Consider the following 24,174-nt stretch of genomic DNA (forward strand, 5'->3'; position numbering starts at 1 on the left):
CCCCTGTCGAATGAGAATCTTCATGGTGCTACACTCGGCAGAGTCATTTGTCTCTTAAGAAAGATCTCAATTGTAGGAAGTAGAAGAATGTTCTATTAGATAACTCAAATTTAATTCTTAATTGCTCGAATGACATAAGTTGCCCGTGATCATAACAGACCGTGATACACCTGATCCCGTTCTGACACCAGGTGTCGAGGATCCTGTTGTCCAGCGTCATGGGTATTAAATTTTTCTGGATTAGGAGATAGCCCCACCTTCAATCTAGTGCACTGTTATATTTTTTGCCATATTTGGTATATATGTTTTAATATGTGGTTATTTGTCTTTTTGGGAATTAATTTGGTGTCTTATTTATTCCTGCTGTCCTTTCCCCTATCGAGTGTCGTCCAATTTGTGCTCAGGAAGGGGAGCCACCCCCCTCCCTCAAACAGAGATCAATAAATCTCGCCTGGGAAGCCCAATAATATTTTTTTTAAATCTGGTAGTTTTAGACCCTCCCCTAGTTTATATTCCCATGTTAATTTTTCCACCTTCCCACACCACAAAAAGTTTCTGACACGTTCATTGAGTGTTTTGAAGAAGCACTGGGGCAATGGAATGGGCAACATTTGAAAAAGATATTGCAGCCTTGGCATCACCTTCATTTTGATACAATTTACTCTGCACAGTAATGTTATGGGCAGAGTTTTCCATCTAGCCAAGCCCTCCTCTATCTTCCAAAGCAAAGGGAGATAATTTAACTTATATATATATATATATATATATATATATATATATATTGCATAAATCTTTTTCTACTCTTACCCCTAAATAATTGATGCCTTCTTGTTGCCACTTAAATTGGCTTCCTTGTTGATATGGTTTGTAATCCCTTTTAGTCAAAGGCATAATTTAACTTTTGTCCAAATTTATTTTAAATCCTAGGCACTCCCCCCCCCCCCCCCACCCCACCGCCATAATCTTCCACTGTGGTCCTTAGTCTGGCCAATGACCCCGCAGGATCTGTTAAATATATGAACACATCTTCAGCAAATAGATTGTTTTTGTGTTCCACCTAGCCCACCTTGATCCTCTTTAAGTCTGGATCCGGTCGAATTGTTTCTGCCAGTGTTTCAATGGCTAATATAGACAGAGCTGGTGACAAAGGACAGCCCTGACTACTAGATCTACTCAGTGGGAACACTGGAGATATTTGTCCATTTGTGAACATTTTAGCTTGGGTTTTATGGTATAATGTTCTCACTCAATTTATAAATGTTTGTCCCAATCCAAGTTTTTCCAGTACCTTAAACAAGAAGTCCCCGAGAAAAATTGTCTGACCCAGTTCCTTTGGAGTTATGAAACCGTGCATTTAATGATTCAATTAGGTACGATTAAAACAGTGGTTTTCAAATTATTTACTTCTACCCACATACCACCTTAAGTAATCCCTTACTAATCAGGGCACCTATAGTATAGGAATTATTTAAGGTGGTATGTGATTGGAAAGAAAAATTTTGAAAATCACTGTTTTAATTGTACCTAAATAACTCTTTATGTGCATGGTTTCATAACTCCAAATGAAATGGGCCAATGACAATTTTTCTCAAGCAAAATATTTCAGTAACAATTGGGTCCAGAGCAGTGATTCTCAACCTTCCTTTCCCACTCACATACCACCTTAAGTAATCCCTTACTAATCATAGAGCATTTATGGCATAGGGATTACTTAAAGTGGAATGTGAGTTTAGGGGGGCAATTTGAAAACCACTACTCGAGACAAAGCACTTCCTTTACTTTATCTAATCTCAGTGCAGGGAACTTAAAGGCCTGCTAAAAGCTAAATTATGCACAAAATTTATCAATTTCTACATTTTATGGGTACTTTGATCAATGATATTTTGAAGGGGAGTGTTTGTTCTTTATGGAACTTTTGGCAAACCAGTGTTTGAGTGATTTTAATTAAAACAACAATACAGAAATCCTTTTTTGACAGAGAATAACTTAAAAATATAAAGATAGAGGGAAGGTCTTGTGCAAAATAAAGCACAGATAAGAAGAAATAACCATTAAAAATGTTATTGTTGATTTAACAAATGTGGGCAATGGTACTAAGTTTGGTATCCAAGACATGCAGATAGGTAGAACCAGTTTTGTGGAATATTTCTGAAGCATGGTCTCCCTTTAAAATAAATCTTAGGGGAAACAGTTGGTAAAAGGCAACACAAGTTCCATGCCACCAACCTGAAACAGAGTTGCTTCAGAATATTCTTAACAGTTTGAAAGAAGAAAAGGGCTGAAGCTGCAGAGAAGCTCAGGCAAAAAAGTTGAAACATTATTCATTGCATGCATTGCTACCTTCCATCTGTGCCATGCAAGCATTAAGAAATTAATCTGAAACAACTGGTCATTTAATTCTTTAAGAGTATTAATTCATAAAAAAAGCATCAAGCAGAATTTAAAGCAAAAGCACTGGAGAAATACTGGTCTATGAGGATTTTAACAGCTATTAATGATTAAATTTATGAAAACATTTTAAAATACATGTTCATTATATTTCTTGTTAAGATTCAGACCACATCTCCAGTACACTTTCCACTTTATTTTATTAAATTATATACTGGTGAATGAACAACAATTTTCCATGAAATGCAGTTCATAAAAAAATTATAATTTCAAGAAAATAATGAGATTGCCAGTAGATTTCAGCAGTTCTTTATCACTGAAAACATAAAATGAATTAAAATCTTATATTTTTCATAATTTTTCATGGTCCTTTCGGTCCATGACCCCGTGCCACCCAATTACTCCCAATTGACCTACGTTGAAGGGTGGGAAGAAACTGGAGTCCCCGGGGAAAACCCACGCAGGTACAAGGAGAATGTACAAACAACTCCATACAGACAGCTCATGTTTCAAACCCCGGTCCCAATCACTGGCTCTGCAACAGCATTTCGCTAACCGTGCCAAGGTGTATAAACATAAAATCAATGAAGTAAATAATGAAAATCTGTAGACACCATAGTTGAAGTAAAAACATACAACGCTGCAGAAACTAAGGAGGTCAAACAGTATGTAGCAAAGGTAAAAGTACATAACTAACGTTTCGGGCTAGGGGCCTTCATCGAGATATGGAAGAATGTCAGCAGGCATCCAAACAAAATGATGGCAGGAGAAAGTGGAGCGGGAGGGGGGCAAAGGCAGGAGATGATAGATGGAGAAGGGGGGGACAGCAGCAATCAGGGAGAGGAGGAATGGCTGAGTGGCTGGAGAGAGAAGGGAGGGAGGAGAACTAGAAAAACTGGAAAGAGGGAGGGGAAAAAAGGACAAGCAGGTTAGCAGAAAGTAGAGAAGTCGATGTTAATGCCATCTGACTAGAGTGCACAGATGGAAAATAAGGCGTTGTTCCTCCAATCTGCAAGTAGTCGGGTTGGAATAGTACATAAGGCCTTGGATGGACATGTGAGTCTGTGAGTATGACTCAGAATTGAAATGGTTAGCTACTGGGAGGTCTCTGTTGTAGCAGAGGGAGTGGAGGTGCTCAGCAGAGCTCTCTCCTAATTTGCAACAGATTTCTCTGATGTAGAGAAGGCCATAAAGGGAGCACCAGATGCAGTAAATCAGTTCTGTGGATATACAAGTGAAGTGTTGCTTCACTTGAAAGGTCTGTTTGGGGCTACGACAGAAACCTCCCAGTAGCTAACCATTTCAATTCTGAGTCACACTCCCATACCCACAAGCCTGTCCATCGTCTTATGTCCCTTCTCACCCTGACTACCCGCAGATTCGAGGAACACCACCTTATTTTCTGACTGGTGTTATGGGTCTAGAGGACCCCAAAACCCAGCAGCAATAAGAATTCACCAAGACAAATGGTTACTTTAACAAAAGTTGTTTTTAATTATCTTTATTCATGAAAACAGAATCAAACTTTAACTTATTACTATTAATTTAACCCCCTTCTAATTCTAAGCGCAAGTATGTGTAAGTTTAAAAAAAAAATTCTTTGATTCACTGTCCAATCTCACTTCTCACTCCTCCAAGTTAACCGGTATCAGGCAATTCTTATACTGTGCACAGAATTTAACATTTATGAATTTCACCAGGTTTTGGTGCTTGAAAGGTAAATGGTTACTGCTCAGGTAGGTTCTTGTTGATTTTCAGAGAGAGAGATTTGTTGCTCGTTGGACACCCACAACTGATTCCTTCTGATCAGCCACTTCAGTGTCTTGCTGAAGAAACTTGTCCCATCAGGGTTTCCAGATGATAATCTCTTTCTTTCAGATCACCAGAGTTCCTTTTTTGTTTCCCTTTTTTAAAGTGGAACATTATACAGCCAGCCATCTCCTCTTGCATGGACCACAAGGGCTTTGACCAGGCTGAACTAAGAACTCACAATCCATCCTCAAAAGGGGGGTTTTCCACAAGCTTTCCAGCTTGTCCTGTTCCAGTCCCAGCTGCTGCTGCTGAACTGTATTCTCTCTCTCTCTGTATCTCTCTCACTCAGAGAAAACCACATGACCCTCATAGAACAGCCAACTGCACTCAGACAGACTGCGGCTCCGGACCTAATCTTCCGAATTCGTTCATCTGTTGCTTTCCAAAACAATAATCCATTACTCAACAGCATGTCCAATTAACACATACTTGTAAAGAAGTCCTTATAGGCACTCTTCAAAGTTTTTGCAAAGGCAGTCGGGGCCTGAACTGTCTGGCTTGAGCAGAGCTCTGGCATTTTAGATGAGATCTGTTTTGAAGTGTTTATATGTTACCTAAACTAAAAAAAACCTGCCACGATTTATCTCCTTTAAAACATATCTATATATAATATAAAACATAATCTGTCACACTGGGCACTCTCCACCCAGATGGCATTAACATTGACATTTTTGCTTTCTGCTAACCTGCTTGCCCTTTTTTCCCCCTCCCCTTTCCAGTTTTTTCAGTTCTCCTTCTCCCATCCCCCTCCACTCACCTAGCCATCCTTCCTCCCCAATCACTCCCTCCCTTCTCCACCTATCATATCCTGCCTCCCCCCTTTCTCCCCCCCATCATTTTGTTCAGATGTTTACCAACATTCTTCCATATGTTGAAGAAGAGCTCTATCCCGAAACATCGGTTAAGTACTTTTTAACTTTTGCTACATAAAGGACCAACTGAATTTCTCCAGCATTTTGTGTTTTTACAATAAAATTGATGAAGTTTGGCAGAGAATTTTTTTCATATTGGATTATTTAGCAAAGATTAATTTAATTCTGTATCACTCAAAAACAAATGGTACTAAGTTTGCAATTCTTGGAAAATGTAATTTAATTAACCGTGAAAAAAATCTTAAGATTGTAGCACTAACCATCAGCTGGAGGAACCACCTGGTCCAGCAACTTCATACTGGTTCGTTTCCAGATTTTTTTAATAACAGCTCTCAACTCTTCATTAGCTTGATCAAGATTGCCTGCAACAAAAGAGACAAAGCATATAGAATTTGTTACTTGAGGCTCTTGAAAGGTGGAGGTATGATTAATGCATAGTTTCTAACAGAATTTTTGATTTGCATGTGATTTTATGAAACGTACAACAAGAATTTAAAATATACTTGAGGCAACAAATATTTTTACATTTGATTATTCTTATTCTATAATTACATAGTTTGTTGTGTTTGATGTTCCTATTTAAAAGATCAAGTTATTTAAAGATCTACTAAATAAATACACACATTCATACATGGTGAAGATATATTTTATGCCAGTAATTTCACAGAATTCAAAGGATATCATCAACCTGGGAATGAAATTCAAGTCATGGAGTTCTGCAGCATGGAAATATGTCCAATTGACCCAATTTGTCCGTGCCAATCAAGCGAGTCCCATTCAGCCTGTATTCCTCTATACCTTCCAGGTACTTGTCTAAATGCCTTTTGAATATCACAAATGCACCCACTTCTACTATGTCCTCTGGCAGGTCATTCAATATATCCACCACCCTCTGCATGAAGAGGATGCACCTCAGGTCCCTTGCAAATATTTTCCCCGTGCACCTTAAAACTATGCCATCTAGTTTTATATTCACCTATTCTGGGTAAAAAAGCAATGTCTGCTTATCATATCTATGCCCCACATGATTTTATACACCTCCAAAAGGTCTCCCCTCAGCCTCTTATGAGCCAAGAAGTCCCAGCCTATCCAGCCCCTCCTTATAATTCAAGCCTACCAGTCATGGCAACATTCTCATGAATCTTTTCTGCATCCTCCCCAGCAACCCCAAAATACAGGTGCATGATCCTTTATCTAGACATCTAAAATCCAGAAAGCTCCAAAATCCGGTAAGGGGGAGAGAGGCTGCCAGGTGACCAGTGCTTGGGGGAGGCAATGGGCGCTTGGGGGAGGTGGCCGGGCAACTGGAAGGGAATGGGGGTGGACACGACAGCACAATTTGGGTGGGCTTTCCGAAATCCGGAAAAATCCAAAATTCAGATCACACTGTCCGCCAAGGGTTCCGGATAAAGGATCGTGTACCTGTATTTACGATATCTGAGTTCAGTTTTCCAACTTCTTTCAGATCTGTTTAGATTTCATGTAAAGTTTGCTAAATTCAATTCTGTATTTGTGATAATGTTTGTAACCTAAATTTTTATTGTTTCAATACTGAAAATGTTTGCCAAGCTATTTAGTCATGTTGCATTCTCTTCTGCATATGAAATCAATAACCTTAATTATCCTGAAAGAGGGCCCATTTTGTATACTCACCACTAACAGTCCCAGTGTCATAGAGTCCTACAGTATATAACAGGCCCTTCAACCCAACTAATCCATCCTCACCAAATTGGCATTTGGTCCATATCCCCTCCAAGCCTCTCCAATCTATACATTTGTCCAAATGCTCTGAATGTTGCAATTATGCCTTTGAACAGTTTCCTTTGGAAGCTCAGATATGTAACACCCTCTGAGTGAAAAAAATAGCCTCCCAGGTCCCTCCAAAATCTTTCCCTTCTCATCTTAAACCTATTCCCTCTCTAGATTCACCCAAAAGAGCTGTGAGCACTAACTTTTGCCATGTCCCTCATGATTTTGTAAGGCTCTATAAAATCACCCCTCAGCCTCCTTTGCTCTGGGAGCAGTCTATCTAATTTTGCCCTATAACTAAACTTTTCCAGTCCAGACATCAAATATGTTGGGAAGCAATGAGGCAAAAGGATGTTTTTGAAGAAATTTCCCAATACTACATCATCAGAGCCTAGTATTTCCTATCTAGACTCAGTTTCCTTATCTTAATTTTTATTCCTTAACTTCTTCCTGCTGAGGTAGCACTTTACAATGTAAAATGGTACAGAAAGTGGCACACAATGATAAATGCTGTGGATGACATTAAGGTGCCTCAAATCATTTGAATGTTTGCTTGAGGAATCCAATGATAGCCCTTATTCCAACATGGCAGTAATTTCTACCAATCTCTCATCCACACCTCAATAAAGTTGAATGACCCACAAAATAGCCTTACATTATTTTCAGATTAAGATTCAATTTATTGTCCTGTAATAAAGACAGTGCAATATTACATGAAATTCATTTTCGGCAGACAGATTTGCCATCAGTCTGAAGTGCCTCTTACAGTCAGAGAAAAAGGAGTAAAAGAATCCCTTCAGAGTTACCATGTGTCCATGGATTCGATTCCATTGCTCCCGCAGCCCCTGTAGCCAGAGTCCAGTCCAAGCCATCAGCAGCCCAAGCTCCAGATCTGAACCTCTGACACGATCAGGAGCACTTCAGCATCCTTGGTACCCTCTCACATCCTAGATCTGACAACTGGTACCCCTTCAGCCAGTGTTCAGCCCGGCTCCAGCAGTCCGCAGATGAGTTTTGATCCCTCAACTGCAGTGGACAGCAACTTCCTTGCCTTGAGTTGCCAACAGCCTGCTGCCTGTGTGTTCTTTAGCCTCAGATTCTCTCACTGGTCTGCCGCCATGGCCACTGTCCCATAGGGTCGCCTCCTCTGCTTCTCCTTGTCAAATAGGGGAGGTGGTGTTCTCCCCATTTTCTAGTGCCTTGCAATCCCCCCTTATAGCTGTTGCTGATCATAAGCACCACCATCTTGGGCATCAGTATTCCTTTTATTAATAAAACCACTGTCAGTTCCATTTACAGCCTGTTTGAAGCCTGTATGCAGCCGATGGCTGTCGGACTGGGCCGTTGGACCCTGCGGGAGTGCTGTGACTCTGTTCTCCAATCGTTTGCACCAGCAGCAAGGCTGACATTACAGCAGCTCCAGCAGCGCTGCCATTTTACAAGGTGAACTAGAATGAAAACATAGCTGGAGAAACATAATCATTCGAAATGGGCTCTTTTTCAGACGCTGGACACTTTAAAATTAATACTTGATTCTTAAAGGCAGCTTCAAAGATTACCTAAAAAATTATCTATGGGATTCATTTGTTCTTCTGATGCATGTACAAATCCTGTATGACAGCAAAAGACACATTTTAAACTCTCTATGCCCATAAATTCCTTACTGCTTTGTCACTCAATCCCAGTCAAGCCAAAAAAAGCACTTAAATCCCTCACACATACTGACTCATCTTTATCCTCATTATGGGATGTAAAATTTCTTGAATCTTAAATATCTTCAAGGTAATGTTTTGGAATCAGGAGCAAAATATTTTTATTCTTTTTCCAATTGTACCTTCTCTACACACATTTTGCAATTAAATTAACAGCTTCAGAATATTTCACTAATATTAATTCAACTGTGTACACAGTAGCATTGAAAATATGATACTGTTTGAAAAATGACTTTACTGCCATGTTTTCAAGTGGGCAAGCAAACATGTGTAACATGTTGAAATTTATTGCATTCACTTATCAACATCAGTTGTGCATTAATATTGAACATCACACAATCCGAGTTAACTGGGTTAACTAAGTTCAATTCCAAATCTGTCCAAAACTTACCATCTGTTTTAATTTTTAAAGCTGTTCTCACTAAGGCAAAAAGGGTTGCATTGAACATCACAGTTCCATCACTATTCAGGGGCATGTTCATAGCGACCAATCTCTGAAATTAAAATATGTTAAAATTTTGTTGATTTTTTTTTGTTTGGGTAAAAATGTTGACAGAACTAACATCAACTATCCAAGGTGTTGAAGGGAAGAAAGTATTCAAAGAACCTGATGTGATTTTCCAAAAATATTTTATTTTTCAGATTCAGAAGAAACTGGGGAATCTCACCAACCTTGTCACTGAGGCCAAGAATAATACAATATGGTATCAGGCCATTTGGCCCATTGAGTCTGCACCAACTATCAAGCATTCATTTACATCAATGTCATTTTGTTCTCCCTCCATTTAACAAATGACAATTTACAGCAGCAAATTAAACTTTAAACTTGCATGATTCAGACTAGGAGTCAACCCAGGTTGCCAGAGTCCAAATGATTATTACAATATACTATATTGTACTCTGCAAAATATGGCAGATTAAGATGTAATTAGATTTCTTTTATGCTAACTGAAAAAAAAGTTACTAGAGTGCAATCTGATTCTAAGTGTCATAAATTTAAAACTACAGTATAATAATTTGAAGCCAATATACAAATTCAAGGCTCCAAAGCAATACATCTGACATTTTCAAAGATATACGGGTTAGTTGGTCAATTGGCTACAAGGACATAATTGGGAGGCAGATGCTCATTGATCTGGAAGGGCCTGTTCCCTGCTGTCTCTCTCTATTAAACAAAAAGCAACTACAATTTTTTGGGAGTTGTAACCAGGAAGCTTAATATTTTAAATTTAAATTTTAAATTTTATTTACTACATAGAAGAAGTTGATTCTGGTCATTTAAACCATGCCACCCAATTGCACCCAAATTAACCAACAACCCCGTACATTTTGCAGGGAGAGAGGAAACCAGAGCACCTGGGAAAGACCCAAGCATTCACTCGGAGAATATACAAACTCCTTACAGACAGTGCCGGATATCTATAATCACAAGTACTAATGAGGTAACATAACATTGAAGAGCCCAGAGCATCTAATCATTCTCAGATACCATAATCTGACCTGCTGAGGGTCTCCAGCATTTTCTGCTTTATATCAGTCTTGCTGCAGCTTCAATTTAAAAAAAAAATAATTGACATTACCTTGCATGCAACTCTATGTGGACAAAGCTTTCCAAAGCCTAATGGTGGCTGAATCCGTCGAAGTAATGTAACCACATCAAGGTGTTTTATTCTTCCTCTGTGAAATATTGATTTCAAACTTTAGCCAACTGTCAGCTATACAAATGAAATAACAAAGCCTATTTTGCATCAATTGGACTCCAGCTAATTTTTTAATGTTTAAAATGTGTTGAGTCTAAAATTATTTTAAATAAAATCTCCAAGCTCTGAAAGAAACATTGTTGATAGCTGAGCAAAGCAGTTGTCGGAATTTAGAGCCTGGTGCAATATCATTCAGATACTACAACAATCTTGAACTATCAAATAACCCATTCTTAATTTTTTACTTGTGAATAGTCGTGAAATATTGAAAACCTTGAGGGGAAGCTAGACTAACTACATTAAGGGTTGAAGTACTGTGCAGTTGGCATATAAACCAAGAAAGTTTTGATGTTTCTATTGAATGTATAAGGACCTTTGAAATTATCTGAGAGGAGTTTGTTTATTGTCAATGTACCAGGATGCAGCAATAGATATTTTGCAAGAAGACATCTCATACATAGTACAAGACAGAGTACAGGTGTGCAGAGGTACAGAGAGAGATCAGTTGGTATGAAACAATGATAGCATGATTTGACAATTTTAGAGTTCACTCAGAAACAATCTGTCCTTGTGGCACATGTTGAGAATGCTCTTCCTATCTGCCACTTATAGCACAAAAGTTCCTATTCTTGGAGACGTTGCAAAACTATTATGATATCTAGCTGATTTTTTAAAAATTAAAGAGTAATCTGGTACCACTGGTAAATATTTAGAAATTAAATTCAAGTGAATCAGCAATAAAGCATAGGAATACATATTTGACATTATTTTTCTTCAATACATTTATTGAACATTTCTCTTGTGAGTAATCCATTACAAACAAGACTGACATCCTGAGATGCCTTGAGGTGGCAGTAATGGGCTTTCAACTTGAATGATCACTTACCATAACAATGTTTTATAAAATCAAACAAGTTGTTAGGCCACATTAAAACGACACAATCTGGATTCTTGCATTTTCTTGACTTATGGAACCAATGCAAAAGTTTTCTGATAATTTTTATTGATAGGATTTTTCCACTGATTTTTATTATTGATTTATTTCCTGAATTGAGAGGAGCCATTTTCACTCAACTTACATTGAATTATTTCTTCAATTATGCAACCAGTGCATCCTGTCCTCATAAAACAAAACCACAATATTTTACTAGAAATTTTCACATCTCCATTTGAAAACTTACAGTATTTTTTATTAACGTCCTCCCAGCAGAAGACTTTGCATACTTGCCTACATTGGAATTTGGGTCCATCATCTTACTTTTCTATCCATTAAAATGAATGAATGGAAAGTAATGAAGACAAATGTCAGAATTTATGATTTGGACTCCAAGAGGCGGTGTGGTGATGTTGGGAGAAAAACATTAAGCAAAGGCCAGGGGAGTTATTCTCACAGCCATAACAAAGTTACAGTTCTCTCTTTGTGGCCTATTTCAATGTCTGTACTTTCACCTTTCCGAAACCAAACTGCTGATCTTTTAACATTCATTCTTCCCAAGACACAAGACTAAGTTTCTAAGTAAATTGTTATACTGTAGTACTGCGATCGATACAAAATGTGATAAACTGAACAATTAGTTCACAAAAGTAATATGATATGTTCCAGAATGAATGAGATTTACTTACTTGGCCTCTGGATCATACTCAGACCATATTCTCTTAAATTCTTCCAAATGATGAGGACCCAAAATGGACCAATCACGCGTCAAATAATCAAAGTTGTCCATGATGACAGCGACAAATAAGTTAATAATCTGAGGTGTAGAGGTAGAACAATTTATGTATCTATTTGGACATATTTTATTTTTGTTAATAGCTGATCTGTGAAATCCATATCCAAGTACAGTATTATCAACACAGCTATTTGTTGTTAACTAACATTATTTAAAAAAAAACAAATACGTTTTTTTAATAATTCTGATATAGCTTGGATTTTCACTTCAGTTCACCAAATAAATTGAGAGAAATTGACCAAACCTTCTCATTGAATATCATATTCCTGGAATCAAGTTTATAATGAAAAGCAAGGCAACAGCAGAGTTTGCAAAATATTGACTGAATAGCGCCACCAAGAGGACACTCAAAGTCACAACTGACAACATATATTGATATGAAAAGCCTGGATGCATCATGCACTATGAATGTGAGTAATCTGGAAGAATTAAAGCACAGTTGATGAAATATTTGAGGATATAGAAAAAATGTTAAAATACAAATCAAGTTCACAATCGAAGAGAACAATTTTACATCTTGAGAAATGCATTTCACAGCAGGATCTGGTGATGCTCTAGTCTCTACACCGTGCTTCGGGATAATCCTCTTCCTGACCCACCATAACACTTATTTGCAAGGATTCTGCACAATACACACTTTTGAACTTCATATGAAGCCAATATCTGCCATTTATCAACCTTGATGCTTCTGACTGGCCATTTAAATACTTGTGTTATTTTAAGGTTTTTGAATATTTTACTCATTTTGATTCACAAAATTTTGGAAGTTGCCCCACTCTTCACATCATCTGAATGAATTAGATGGGGAGAAATCCCCACTGTTAGGGTACAATTAAACAAAAAAGAGAATACAATAATAATGACTGGTATTAACTCACCCAAAAACCCAAAAATGGTATTTAATAGTTTATTAATATAATTTTTATCTGTGCGACACCCATTTGTGCAAACAGATTTATGTGCTTGGAATGCATTGCCAGGGGTGGTAGTGGAGGCTTGTACAATAAAGACATGTAAAAGACTCTTAAGACAGGTACATGGATGCAAGGAAAATAGAATATTATGGGCATGAGGCAGGAAAGGTTCTGTTTGTTGAGTAGGTTTAAATAGGTTAGTACAACATCATGGGTGAAGGGCCTGTACTGTTCCATGTTAAGCTTTACATTTGTTAGACAGGAATCATGATGAACCACAATTATTATGAGCTAATCCCAGAAACAGATATTCTTCTCTTAAGTAATCAATACTTTTGGATATGGAGCAAAAAAATGCTGGAGTAACTAAAAATAATCAGTGTTTTGGATGAAGTATTGTGGTCCAAATCATCGCCTTTCTTTTGTTTTTTGTCGATGCTGTCTGACCCACTGAGTTCCTCTTGCCTTTGTGTGGGGCTCCATTTTTCCAACATCAACAATCTCTCTCTGATTTAACTTATTGTAAAGTAGAAACATAAATTTTGAATGATTTTTCATCCCCCCCCCCAAAAAAAAACTGATGTCAATGTCTTTATCATTTGCAATAAAAGAATTACTTCAACTAAGTTTTACACGAATATCTCTTGGTCTTTATGGTTCAGCAACTTCATTGCAACTTCATGAGCTGTTTGGAAATGTAAATTTCCTGCTTGCATCAACAATATCATTTAGTTAAAGGAAAATCCAGGTAAAGTTTTTAAGATAACAAAATTGAATCCAAAATACTTTGAAAAAAAAAACCACATACCAGAAAGGCGCACAACATGTAAAAAGTGATGAAATATACAATTGCAAAGTTGCTACCACATGTATTCTCTTCTCCTGGACCATAATCTGACTCTGGGTCGCAACGTCTTCCAGGCATGCATGCCAACATGATTTCTTGCCAAGCTTCTCCAGTTGCACACCTATTGAAATAGTATTATGTCCTCAGAAAAAATAAAAGTAACTTAATATCATATTCATGGCTAATTTAACTAATATAAAACATATCAAGGCAAAATTTCATCCTGATGTTTTTAAAATAATTGATAAAAAAGAGCAACAATTCATTTCAAAGTCAGAACTGTGTGTGACTTCTAAGGGAACTCCCAAATAGAGGTGCTCACATGATCCTACTGCCTCATCCTTTAAGGTGGTAGAAATTGGCAGCTGCAGTTAAGGATGTATTGGCTTGTTAAATCACTGCACCTTCCATATTGTGCACATTGTGGAGGCATATTGTCCCAGTAGTGGAACACAAGCAACTTGGAGCATTGTTTGAGATACACTGATCCAGGCAAGTGAAGACTATTACAGTATCCATAGCAAGTAAAAGACAGTCAACATTTCAGGCCTGAATCCTTTGTCAGGCAAGCTCGCCTTCTTAAACCTGAAGAAGTGACTCACGGCAAAGAATATTCCTTCTCTGTCCTGGACTTAGAGACACAACATGCACAAGATTGGTCCAGTTATGTCTCTTGTTAATGGTGACTCACAAGAATAATTATGGTAGGATGGTTGATAATGCTGCAAAATGTCATAGGGAGGTAATCAACCTGTGATCAGAGTGGAAATCATCAAAGCCTGGTTTTTGTGAGGGTGATGCGCTGTGGTGCAGCAAGCAAACACAAAACATAAGAAGACTATACTACAGGCTTTAATCAGCTCAAACTCAAAACACACCAGTCTTAATATCTTTGCTGGCTCAACATGTGCCTGACTGTCTTTTGCTGACTCCACATGTCTGTCTGACTCCAGGAGGGGCCAGCTCGAGTCTATATACAGGCCGGTGATTGACAGCCTGCCAGGTGGGGCCAGCCTACCAGGTTGCCTACCTGCAGATACAGTGGTTTTCCCCAACAGTCGGCTGTTAGGAGTGCAACCAGTGTTGTGGTTGTATCACTACAGTGAGGCACTCATCAACCCATGTTAGAATGCCGTGCTGGGCTTGTTGCACATCATGGTATACTGCTTCACTACTTGCAATGTTCTCCATTTTGAAAAGTTACTGCAAGCAAGATAGGTAACTGAAGATAACGGAGTTTCGAACACCATCCCTCCAGCAATACTATGCAGCTAAGAACAATGGTCTCCACTAATCATGATCATTTACTCTGGATATGATGACTCCAGCTAATGAAAGGATTTCCCTTTGATTCCTATCAATGCATTTTATCAAAAATCTTTAATACTTCAATTAAATGCTCCTTTGGTATCATGAACTTTAGGTTATAACTGAGATCTGAAATGAACCTTTTGTCCATGTGTGGGCTGGAATTATCATGGGATTTGCTGTTAAATGATCCTGGCATGACTCAAAGTGAATCATCAGTGAGCAAATGAATGCCCCTTGGAAGAAATGCAGACCATACATTATGAATGTTTGAGAATAGACTGAAGGGATGTAATGAGCTGGATTGAATTGATCATTTAAACCAGGGGTGTCAAACTCAAATTCACGGAGGGCCAAAATTAAAAACTTGGACTAAGTCGAGGGCCGAACTAAATATTTATTGAAAATTTTCAACAACATCTGCATGTTTTCTCTTCTTTCAACATATGTAATGTTAAACTTTAGGATATCACTTTAGGAGGATAATGTTACAGGTCAGGAGTAGGTAGCTCAAGTTCACCCTTTGCTTGACCTGAGGGAAACATATTTGGTCCCTGTGGAGATGTAGTCAGCATTCACAGGCTGTGTCCATTTTGGCCTGCATCAGGACTCAGCATTTTCTGCTCACTCCTCAGGCTCTAGGCCTCTATTCACCCTCGACCCACCATCCCTCTACCTGACCAGTCCTTTACTGAACCTCTACTCACCCCTCACTCCACTCGCTTTGCCTCTACCCATCCCATCCTATACACGCCCCTCTACTGCCTCTCCCCTCAACCTGTTCCTCCCTCTACCCGTCTCTCACCCTCTAATCACCCCTCCCCTACTCGCCCTGCCCCTCCCCTTTTACCTCTTCCCTATCCACCCCTCCTTCTACTCATCCCTCCCTCTAACTGCCCCTCGCACCACCATAACTTCCCCTGCCCATTACTCCTCACCTACACCCTCTGCCCACCCCTGCTCACCCACCCACTCAGGCCCAGCGCGCTGCCGATCAGCCTTTGCGGACAGCCACCATCTCTCTCTTCACGTGCAGGGCTGAACCAGCCATCCCTGGGGTCCGCGCGGGTGCAAGCGCTGAAGGCCATGGCGACCGGGAGAAGTGCACGGGGCTCGCGCTGCCCGGGGCCGTGCGCAGCCTGCCATGCCCGTCGCGCCGACAGGAAATCACAGGCGCTCGCCCATCCGCCACACCACTCGACAGGTGGGAGAAGTGACTGGTTGTGCGGGGAGCCTTCCACCAACTGGCTTGCCGGCTGATGACATCGACAAACTTCTCGTGTTACAATTTCTCATGTTAAATTGAGGAAGGATGTGCAATGAAGGGGGAGGATGGTGGGGGTGACATTACCAAAAAACAGCATCAGCTCTCGCTGCAGGGCGGGCCACCTCTAATACATTTTTTAAATGATCTTGCGGGCCAAATATAATTATATCGCGGGCCAAATTTGGCCCGTGGGCCAGAGTTTGACATGTGTGATTTAAACCTTTTTTTGATATTTTATTTTCAAAAAATATACATAGTAACATTTTAAATATACAACATATTAAACATTTTCTCACAAATACAAACAAAAACAAAATCAAAACAGTCCCTCCCTCCCTCTCATTCACCATCAGAGCTTATATATAATTTAAGTATATAGAGTACAGTTGGTGAAACTACATTTTTGTATAATTAATTACTTTTTTACCCTTTTTATTACGGTATCTAGGCCCCTATGTGCCATGCCAGACCTTATCAAAAGTGTCATATGTATTCTTTATGTGATTTTTTTCCATAGGTATACAGCTGTTCATTTCCGCCGTCCATCATGCTATAAGTAGAGGGCAGTCGGACTTCCAAGTGATCGTGATACATTTTTTTGCTACTGCCAGTGCTATTTTTATAAATGAGATTTGATATTTGGTCAATTTGTAACTTATTTCCATGAAATTACCTAATAGATATAGCTCTGGGTCACCCGTGAAGGCCACTCTGGTTATCCTGGTTAATTTTTCTATGATTTCTTGCCAAAATAGCCTCACTTTCATGCATGACCACATGGAATGTAGAAAGGTTCCCATCTCAGTCCAACATCTGAAACACAACTCTGAAATTTCAGCTTCTGATCCGTGTAACTTTTGTGGGATAAGATATAATGGGTGTAAAAAAAATTATACTGAACCAGTCCATATCTTGCATTTATAATTGATGTAATGTTGTCCTTACACTAATCTGACCAACTTCTTTCTGGAATCACCACACCCAAGTCCAACTTCTATCTTTCCCTCGACTTCTGTAATCCTGGTTTTGCACTTTCGCTCTGGAGTGCGTAGTGTATTTTTGTTATAAATTTGGGTATATTCCCCATCCAAACCGTTCATTCAGTTTCACTAGTTTCAGATGGGGTCAATGTTGATCCCCATCTTTCTCTTAAGAACGATCTAAGCTGGAGAAAACAGAAGAAGGTCCCATTGGCCAGTCCGCATTTGTGTTTTAATTGTTCAAAGGACATAAAAGTTTCTTCCATGCAACAGTCTTTAATATATCTTATACCTTAGTCATACCACAAATTTAATATTCTATTGCCCATGTTCATAGGCAATAACAATTTTTTACACAATGATGCTTTTAATGATATCCCTACATTTTTTCCAATACATTCATTAATTTCTTACCACATTCTATCATATGTATTAGAATGGGATTATCCGTCTCTTTCTTTAGTGATTTGACACTCTATTTATAGATAAAGTCCTTTGCTTCCCCTCCTCCATTGAATACATTCCTATTTGAACCCAAGAGAAGGGGTTCTCTTCAGTGAAGAAGGCTGTGAGAAATCTATCCTGTGCAGCTAGGTAATATTTTTTGAAATCTGGAAGTCCAAGTCATTTCAGCCCGTAGTCCCATGTCAGTTTTTCTGAACCCCACTCTGCAACTGGATCCTTGACTTTCTCATCGGAAGACCTCTGTCAGTACGAATTGGAAGCAACATCTCTTCCTAACTGATTATCAATGCAGACACACCCCAAGGGTGTATGCTTAGCCCACTGCTCAACTTGTTATATGCCCATGACTATGTGGCCAGGCACAATTTCAATGCCATCCACAAGTTTGCTGTTGACACCACAGTTGTTGAAAGAATCACAAAAGACAATGAGGAAGTGTACAGGAGGGGGTTATATCAGCTCATTGAATGGTGTAAGACCAAGGAGATTATTGATGACTTCAGGATGAAGTTAGGGGAACATGATCCAGTAGTGGAGAGGGTCAATAACTTAAAATTCCTGGGTGCCAACATCACCGAGGATCTCTCCTGGAGCCTTCACTTCACGTTGATGCAATCACAAAGAAGGCTCTCCAGCGGCTATACTTTGTGAGGTGTCTGAGGAGGTTCGATAGGTCACCGAAGACTCTTATAAACCTCTACAGGTGAGCCGTGGAGAGCATTCTGGCTGGCTGTGTCACTGCCTGGTATGGAGGCGTCAACTCTCAGGACAAGAATAAATTCCAGAGGGTTGTTAACTTGGCCTGCAACATCTCAGGCACCAGACTTCACTCCATCAAGAACATCCACATGAGGTGGTGTCTTAAAAAAGCAGTCTCTATCCTCAAAGACACCCACCCAGGCCATGCCCTCTTCACTCTGCTACCATCAAGAAAAAGGTACAAGAGCCTAAAGATGAACTGAAAAGCACAAGGACAACTTCTTTCCCACTGCTGCCAGATTCCTGAATAATCAATGAACCAAAGCATTGCTTTACTTTTTGTGCACTATTATTTTTTTATAGCAATGCTGTAAGATGGTTTATAATATGAATGTTTACTCTACGACGCTGCTGCTGCCAACCACGGAATTATATCACTTGTTCAATACAATAAATTCTGATTCACGTACAGCAATAGCTTGCAACTTGTGTATGTGGAGCGCAAAATACATAATCCAAACTACTGTACCTCCAAGAACCACTCACAAGCATCACATTTAGTTTTATCTGCAGAAACCAGGTGCTGACACTTTTAAAGGCAAAAGCCATGCTAATTCTTGCTCTCCCTCACTATAGCCACACTTCTCTATTCACTTCATTTTTCATGCTCTTTTTCACTTTGCCAAATCCATAACCACATTCACTTCAAGTTGTGTTCATTTGTGGAATTGGCGACTGGTTAAGTGGTGAGTGAGACTCTAAAAGATGAGAGCAGAAGCTCTTTCTTTATACAGAGCTTCATGGTTTAACTTATTTGTGACTAGTACAATTGCAGGAAATCATATAAACTGCAGAATTACAACATAGAATACGACAGCATAGAAAAGGCCCTTCATCCCTCAATGTTGTGCCGACCAATATTACAATCTTACAATATTACAATATCGCTCGCAGCGATAGACGAGACACCGGACAAGCTGAACCTGTAACGAAAATTGAATCACTTCACCCTGCTTTGACTTTGTTTCAAAAGAAGGGGTGAGTGTGGTGCGACCAATGTGTTGTATGCATTGTATGAGCTGTCCCGCCCCCTGAACCTGTGACTCCTCCCTCCCAGAAATCCGTATAAAGGCTGTTATGCCCAAACTCCTCCCTCAGTACCTCCCTTGGAACTGGGCCAGCAACAAGTGAGATGTGTTGATGTCTTAAGGTGATTAAAACATATTAATCACAACTCTTTGTTTAGTGTGGTTGATCGATAGTGCTACAGAGCTGTATGCATGAAATTCATTTTTTCGAGGTGATTGTACATAGTAAACATATATATATGTAGTATATATATATATAAAAAAAATATATATATATATATATATTTATTTATTTATTTATATATGGTATATATATAGTATATAGTATATTGTATACCAATCCTATGAATCCCCAGCTACTTCTCTGAAACCTATTCTCTCACACATGCCCTGATAATATAACAATTCTGATTTCCCCACCAGCCACCAACACAAAGAGGTAAATTACAGTTGTCAATAAACTAAAAACCAATATGTCTTTGGGATTTGGGAGCACATACAATTAAAGGAAGATTATGCAAACTGCCTTCAGACAGCACTCCAAGGTTGGAATCAATTCCAGACAGCTGGAGGTTCAAGACAGCTGCACTATCTGCAGTGCTACTGTCTTGTCTTGGGATTACTGGTTATTCCTTTCATGGACTGCAGGACTTCGTTTTAGAATACACTTTTAAGGAACATTGATTTTGCTCCCTTTCCAAGCTTGGAGAAAAATCATCTTACAATATGTGCACTAACATTTTATCAATGACCCAAATTTGTCACTTCACTCTCCATGATTTTAAAATTCATAAACGTTTTTCAAATATATCCATTGTCTTGCTCTTCTAACCTCCTGAGCTCTGCAATCCTCCAAAATCCACACAAATTTCTAATTATGGCTCTTTGTACCACTCTGGTCTCTGGTTTCCTGGCAACTGAATATTTAATATGTAGATGTAACAGTAATGACTGTTAAAATGGATTCATGGATAAAATCTATTTTACTAATTAAATTACACTGTCATGCATAACTCAAAGGCAGTGGCCAGTCTGATATTTATTAAAGGGATGTATTCATTCAAAACATTCTTCTGAGCAAAATCTAATAAATGAAAAGGGTGAGGTGTTTGGGTATATTCCGGTGTGCAGAATGGAATGCTATTTGTGATATCAAAACACAGCTTCATAGTCAAAGACATATATCACAATGAGTCAATTACAAAATAACCAGAATTCAAAAGTTATTGTTTGTAAATGCAGGTGTAAAACATGAACATTTTTCTTTTTTGTGATCTTGATATCCTATTACACTGCATCTATTTGTGAGATTTGATTTTCTATAAAGCAAGCTGCTTTCTGAAGTGAGTCCAATATGGGATTCATTTAGCATTCAAGCTTAAATCAGGATTTCTAACTGTTGGGTAATATTCCAGCAGTCCTCGTGTTATATGTGTAATATTTTACCCAATAATCACTTTACATAATAGTTATCCTAAATAACTGCAAGTTTAGCATTACAATCACCTGTACTTTACTGAGGTTGTATCAGCATTCTGGAATGGCATAACCTTAAAGCAGCAATCTATTTTCCTTTTCAGCAGGAATTTTGGTTCATAAGGGATGTCCTCTCAGTTATTTTTATCAGTGGTTTAAAATTGCCTAATACCCCAAACAACCAAAACTTACAATCAATAATAATAAATCTCTGGGATCTGATAATGTGCATGAATGACTCGAAAGGTCAGCTTTTATTCTTTCTTTGGCTTGGCTTCGCGGACGAAGATTTATGGAGGGGGTAAAAAGTCCACGTCAGCTGCAGGCTCGTTTGTGGCTGACCAGTCCGATGCGGGACAGGCAGACACGATTGCAGCGGTTGCAAGGGAAAATTGGTTGGTTGGGGTTGGGTGTTGGGTTTTTCCTCCTTTGCCTTTTGTCAGTGAGGTGGGCTCTGCGGTCTTCTTCAAAGGAGGCTGCTGCCCGCCAAACTGTGAGGCGCCAAGATGCACGGTTTGAGGCGTTATCAGCCCACTGGCGGTGGTCAATGTGGCAGGCACCAAGAGATTTCTTTAGGCAGTCCTTGTACCTTTTCTTTGGTGCACCTCTGTCACGGTGGCCAGTGGAGAGCTCGCCATATAATACGATCTTGGGAAGGCGATGGTCCTCCATTCTGGAGACGTGACCCATCCAGCGCAGCTGGATCTTCAGCAGCGTGGACTCGATGCTGTCGACCTCTGCCATCTCGAGTACCTCGACGTTAGGGGTGTGAGCGCTCCAATGGATGTTGAGGATGGAGCGGAGACAACGCTGGTGGAAGCGTTCTAGGAGCCGTAGGTGGTGCCGGTAGAGGACCCATGATTCGGAGCCGAACAGGAGTGTGGGTATGACAACGGCTCTGTATACGCTTATCTTTGTGAGGTTTTTCAGTTGGTTGTTTTTCCAGACTCTTTTGTGTAGTCTTCCAAAGGCGCTATTTGCCTTGGCGAGTCTGTTGTCTATCTCATTGTCGATCCTTGCATCTGATGAAATGGTGCAGCCGAGATAGGTAAACTGGTTGACCGTTTTGAGTTTTGTGTGCCCGATGGAGATGTGGGGGGGCTGGTAGTCATGGTGGGGAGCTGGCTGATGGAGGACCTCAGTTTTCTTCAGGCTGACTTCCAGGCCAAACATTTTGGCAGTTTCCGCAAAGCAGGACGTCAAGCGCTGAAGAGCTGGCTCTGAATGGGCAACTAATACCCCAAACAACCAAAACTTACAATCAATAATAATAAATCTCTGGGATCTGATAATGTGCATGAATGACTCGAAAGGTCAGCTTTTATTGATCATCCTCAAATGCCCTAGAATTGAAAGAAAAACAAAAAGGGCTGCACATATTAACTGATGAAGAGCAGTTGACCTGAAATATAATCTCTGTTTTTCTTTATGAATGTTGCCTGACCTGTTGAATTATACTCATATTTCTGCTTTATTTCAGATTTACAGCATCTGCAGTTTTTTTTTGTTTTTCAATCACTGCCCATGAAATGAATGACTTTTCAAGATACTTAAGATGGCGGTTAAAAACAAAGAACATTGCTCTATGTACAGTAGTCATTTATTTTTTTGTCCAGACACAAGAAAGGGTATTGGTACTGCACTGCGCAGAACATTGATGAAGAAGATAGGATTTTAAGACAACCAAATTTAAATTGTCCAGCTGCCAAATATTTTTTTTGACAAATCATTGCTTCAATCTTTTGCATTACTAAATCATAGAAACAAAAATATGAGAGATAAGGCTTGCCTTTTCAGAATAAAACAAATGATCAACGAAGTATAATAAGGTAATCCATGAATAATATTGTACCTGAAAAGTAGTAGAACAGACTGAAAGAAAGTCTGAAAGTTGTTGTTTCTGTTTATCTGCGTGTGGTCTTGCAAGGCGACCTTTCCAAAAGTCTGGAAAAAATTAATACTTTTCAGTTCCATTAAGAACATATAGGTTTGTGGCCTCATAGTGAACTGTGAAAAATTTATATTTTGCTGTTCATTACAATGTTGATAAACTTACTTTCAAGGTTAAACTGCAATAAACTTAAATGAACACAGAACAAGTATTTATGAATTAAATGCATAATGCTGGAGAAACTCATCAGTAAAACAGCACACTTTATATAGCAAAGTTAAAGATAGATAACCAACATTTCAGACTTGAGTGGTTCATCAAGGTATGAGCAAAATGTAGGCAGGCACCTGAATAAAATGATAGGAGGGGGAGGAGCACAGACCCACAGGCAAGAGGTAATAGGTGGATATAGGAGGAAAGGCACACCAGTAAACAGTAAACATTTATGAATTATCTGTTTAGGGCAGATAAATCTAACACCAACATTTTCATAAACTTCAAAAAACAAAGCCCAGATGTTACTCAGAAGACTTCCAGTGAACTAATCATGAAAAGTGAATCAAAACATTTTCTTAAAAATATTTTTAAATTTATATCAAGAATATGATGGACATAATCACACTGATTACCTGCATGCCAATTACAGCATAGATGAAAAACAGCATGGCTATCAGAAGAGCAACATATGGAAGAGCCTGAGAAGGAAGAAAAACTTTACCAGTGAAGCAAAAGCAAAGGAAATGTGAGAAATAAAACTAAATGCTGAAAATCTCAGATCAAGCAACTTCTGTGAAAAAAGAACATTACTGTTTCTCTTATTAAAAAAATGCAAATTCAGATGAAAGGTCATTGGCCCGAAATATTAACTGTTTTTCTCTCTCCAAAGACAAAATTTCTAAACTTAACCTGCATTAAATTTATAGCTTTATAAAAATAAATACTTGAAATATCCTGAATCATAGAACTTTTACACACAGAAGGAGGTGTTGGGTCAATGAATGATCCAGAGAGACCCATGCTATCAGTCTCAAATCTCCACTCAGAGGTACTGTAAATTATTTTATTTGTCAGCCCAGATGTTCCCCTTTCCAACATTTTTACAAGTACTGAGGTCTGAATCCTATCTCCTCTCTATTGTTCAAAACCCTGGAAGAGTTTTGTCCAGTCTAATTTAGGATGTGTTACAATGATGTACCTCCTCCCTTCTGACCAAATTTCCTACAATGGAGCTCAGAAAACTGAAGCTGGAAAGGAGGGACATCACTATCTTCTTGCT

At 39.0% G+C, this 24,174-nt stretch overlaps 1 protein-coding gene across 14 annotated transcripts in view; it reads right to left on the minus strand.

The window, feature by feature from the left end:
- LOC138764176 (voltage-dependent L-type calcium channel subunit alpha-1D-like) overlaps positions 1-24,174 on the minus strand; it is a 427,400-nt gene that overhangs the window by 105,624 nt on the left and 297,602 nt on the right. For all 14 annotated transcript variants that reach the window (XM_069939715.1, XM_069939725.1, XM_069939713.1 and 11 more), the window contains 7 exons: positions 23,528-23,593; positions 22,860-22,951; positions 13,686-13,845; positions 11,857-11,984; positions 10,114-10,210; positions 8,925-9,027; positions 5,333-5,434 (listed from right to left, as the gene is read on the minus strand). In XM_069939715.1, the coding sequence (XP_069795816.1) occupies positions 5,333-5,434; positions 8,925-9,027; positions 10,114-10,210; positions 11,857-11,984; positions 13,686-13,845; positions 22,860-22,951; positions 23,528-23,593 (748 nt within the window). The remainder of the gene's footprint in view (positions 1-5,332; positions 5,435-8,924; positions 9,028-10,113; positions 10,211-11,856; positions 11,985-13,685; positions 13,846-22,859; positions 22,952-23,527; positions 23,594-24,174) is intronic.

The sequence above is a fragment of the Narcine bancroftii genome, chromosome 5 (genome assembly GCF_036971445.1).
Source record: "Narcine bancroftii isolate sNarBan1 chromosome 5, sNarBan1.hap1, whole genome shotgun sequence".
NCBI lineage: Eukaryota > Metazoa > Chordata > Chondrichthyes > Torpediniformes > Narcinidae > Narcine > Narcine bancroftii.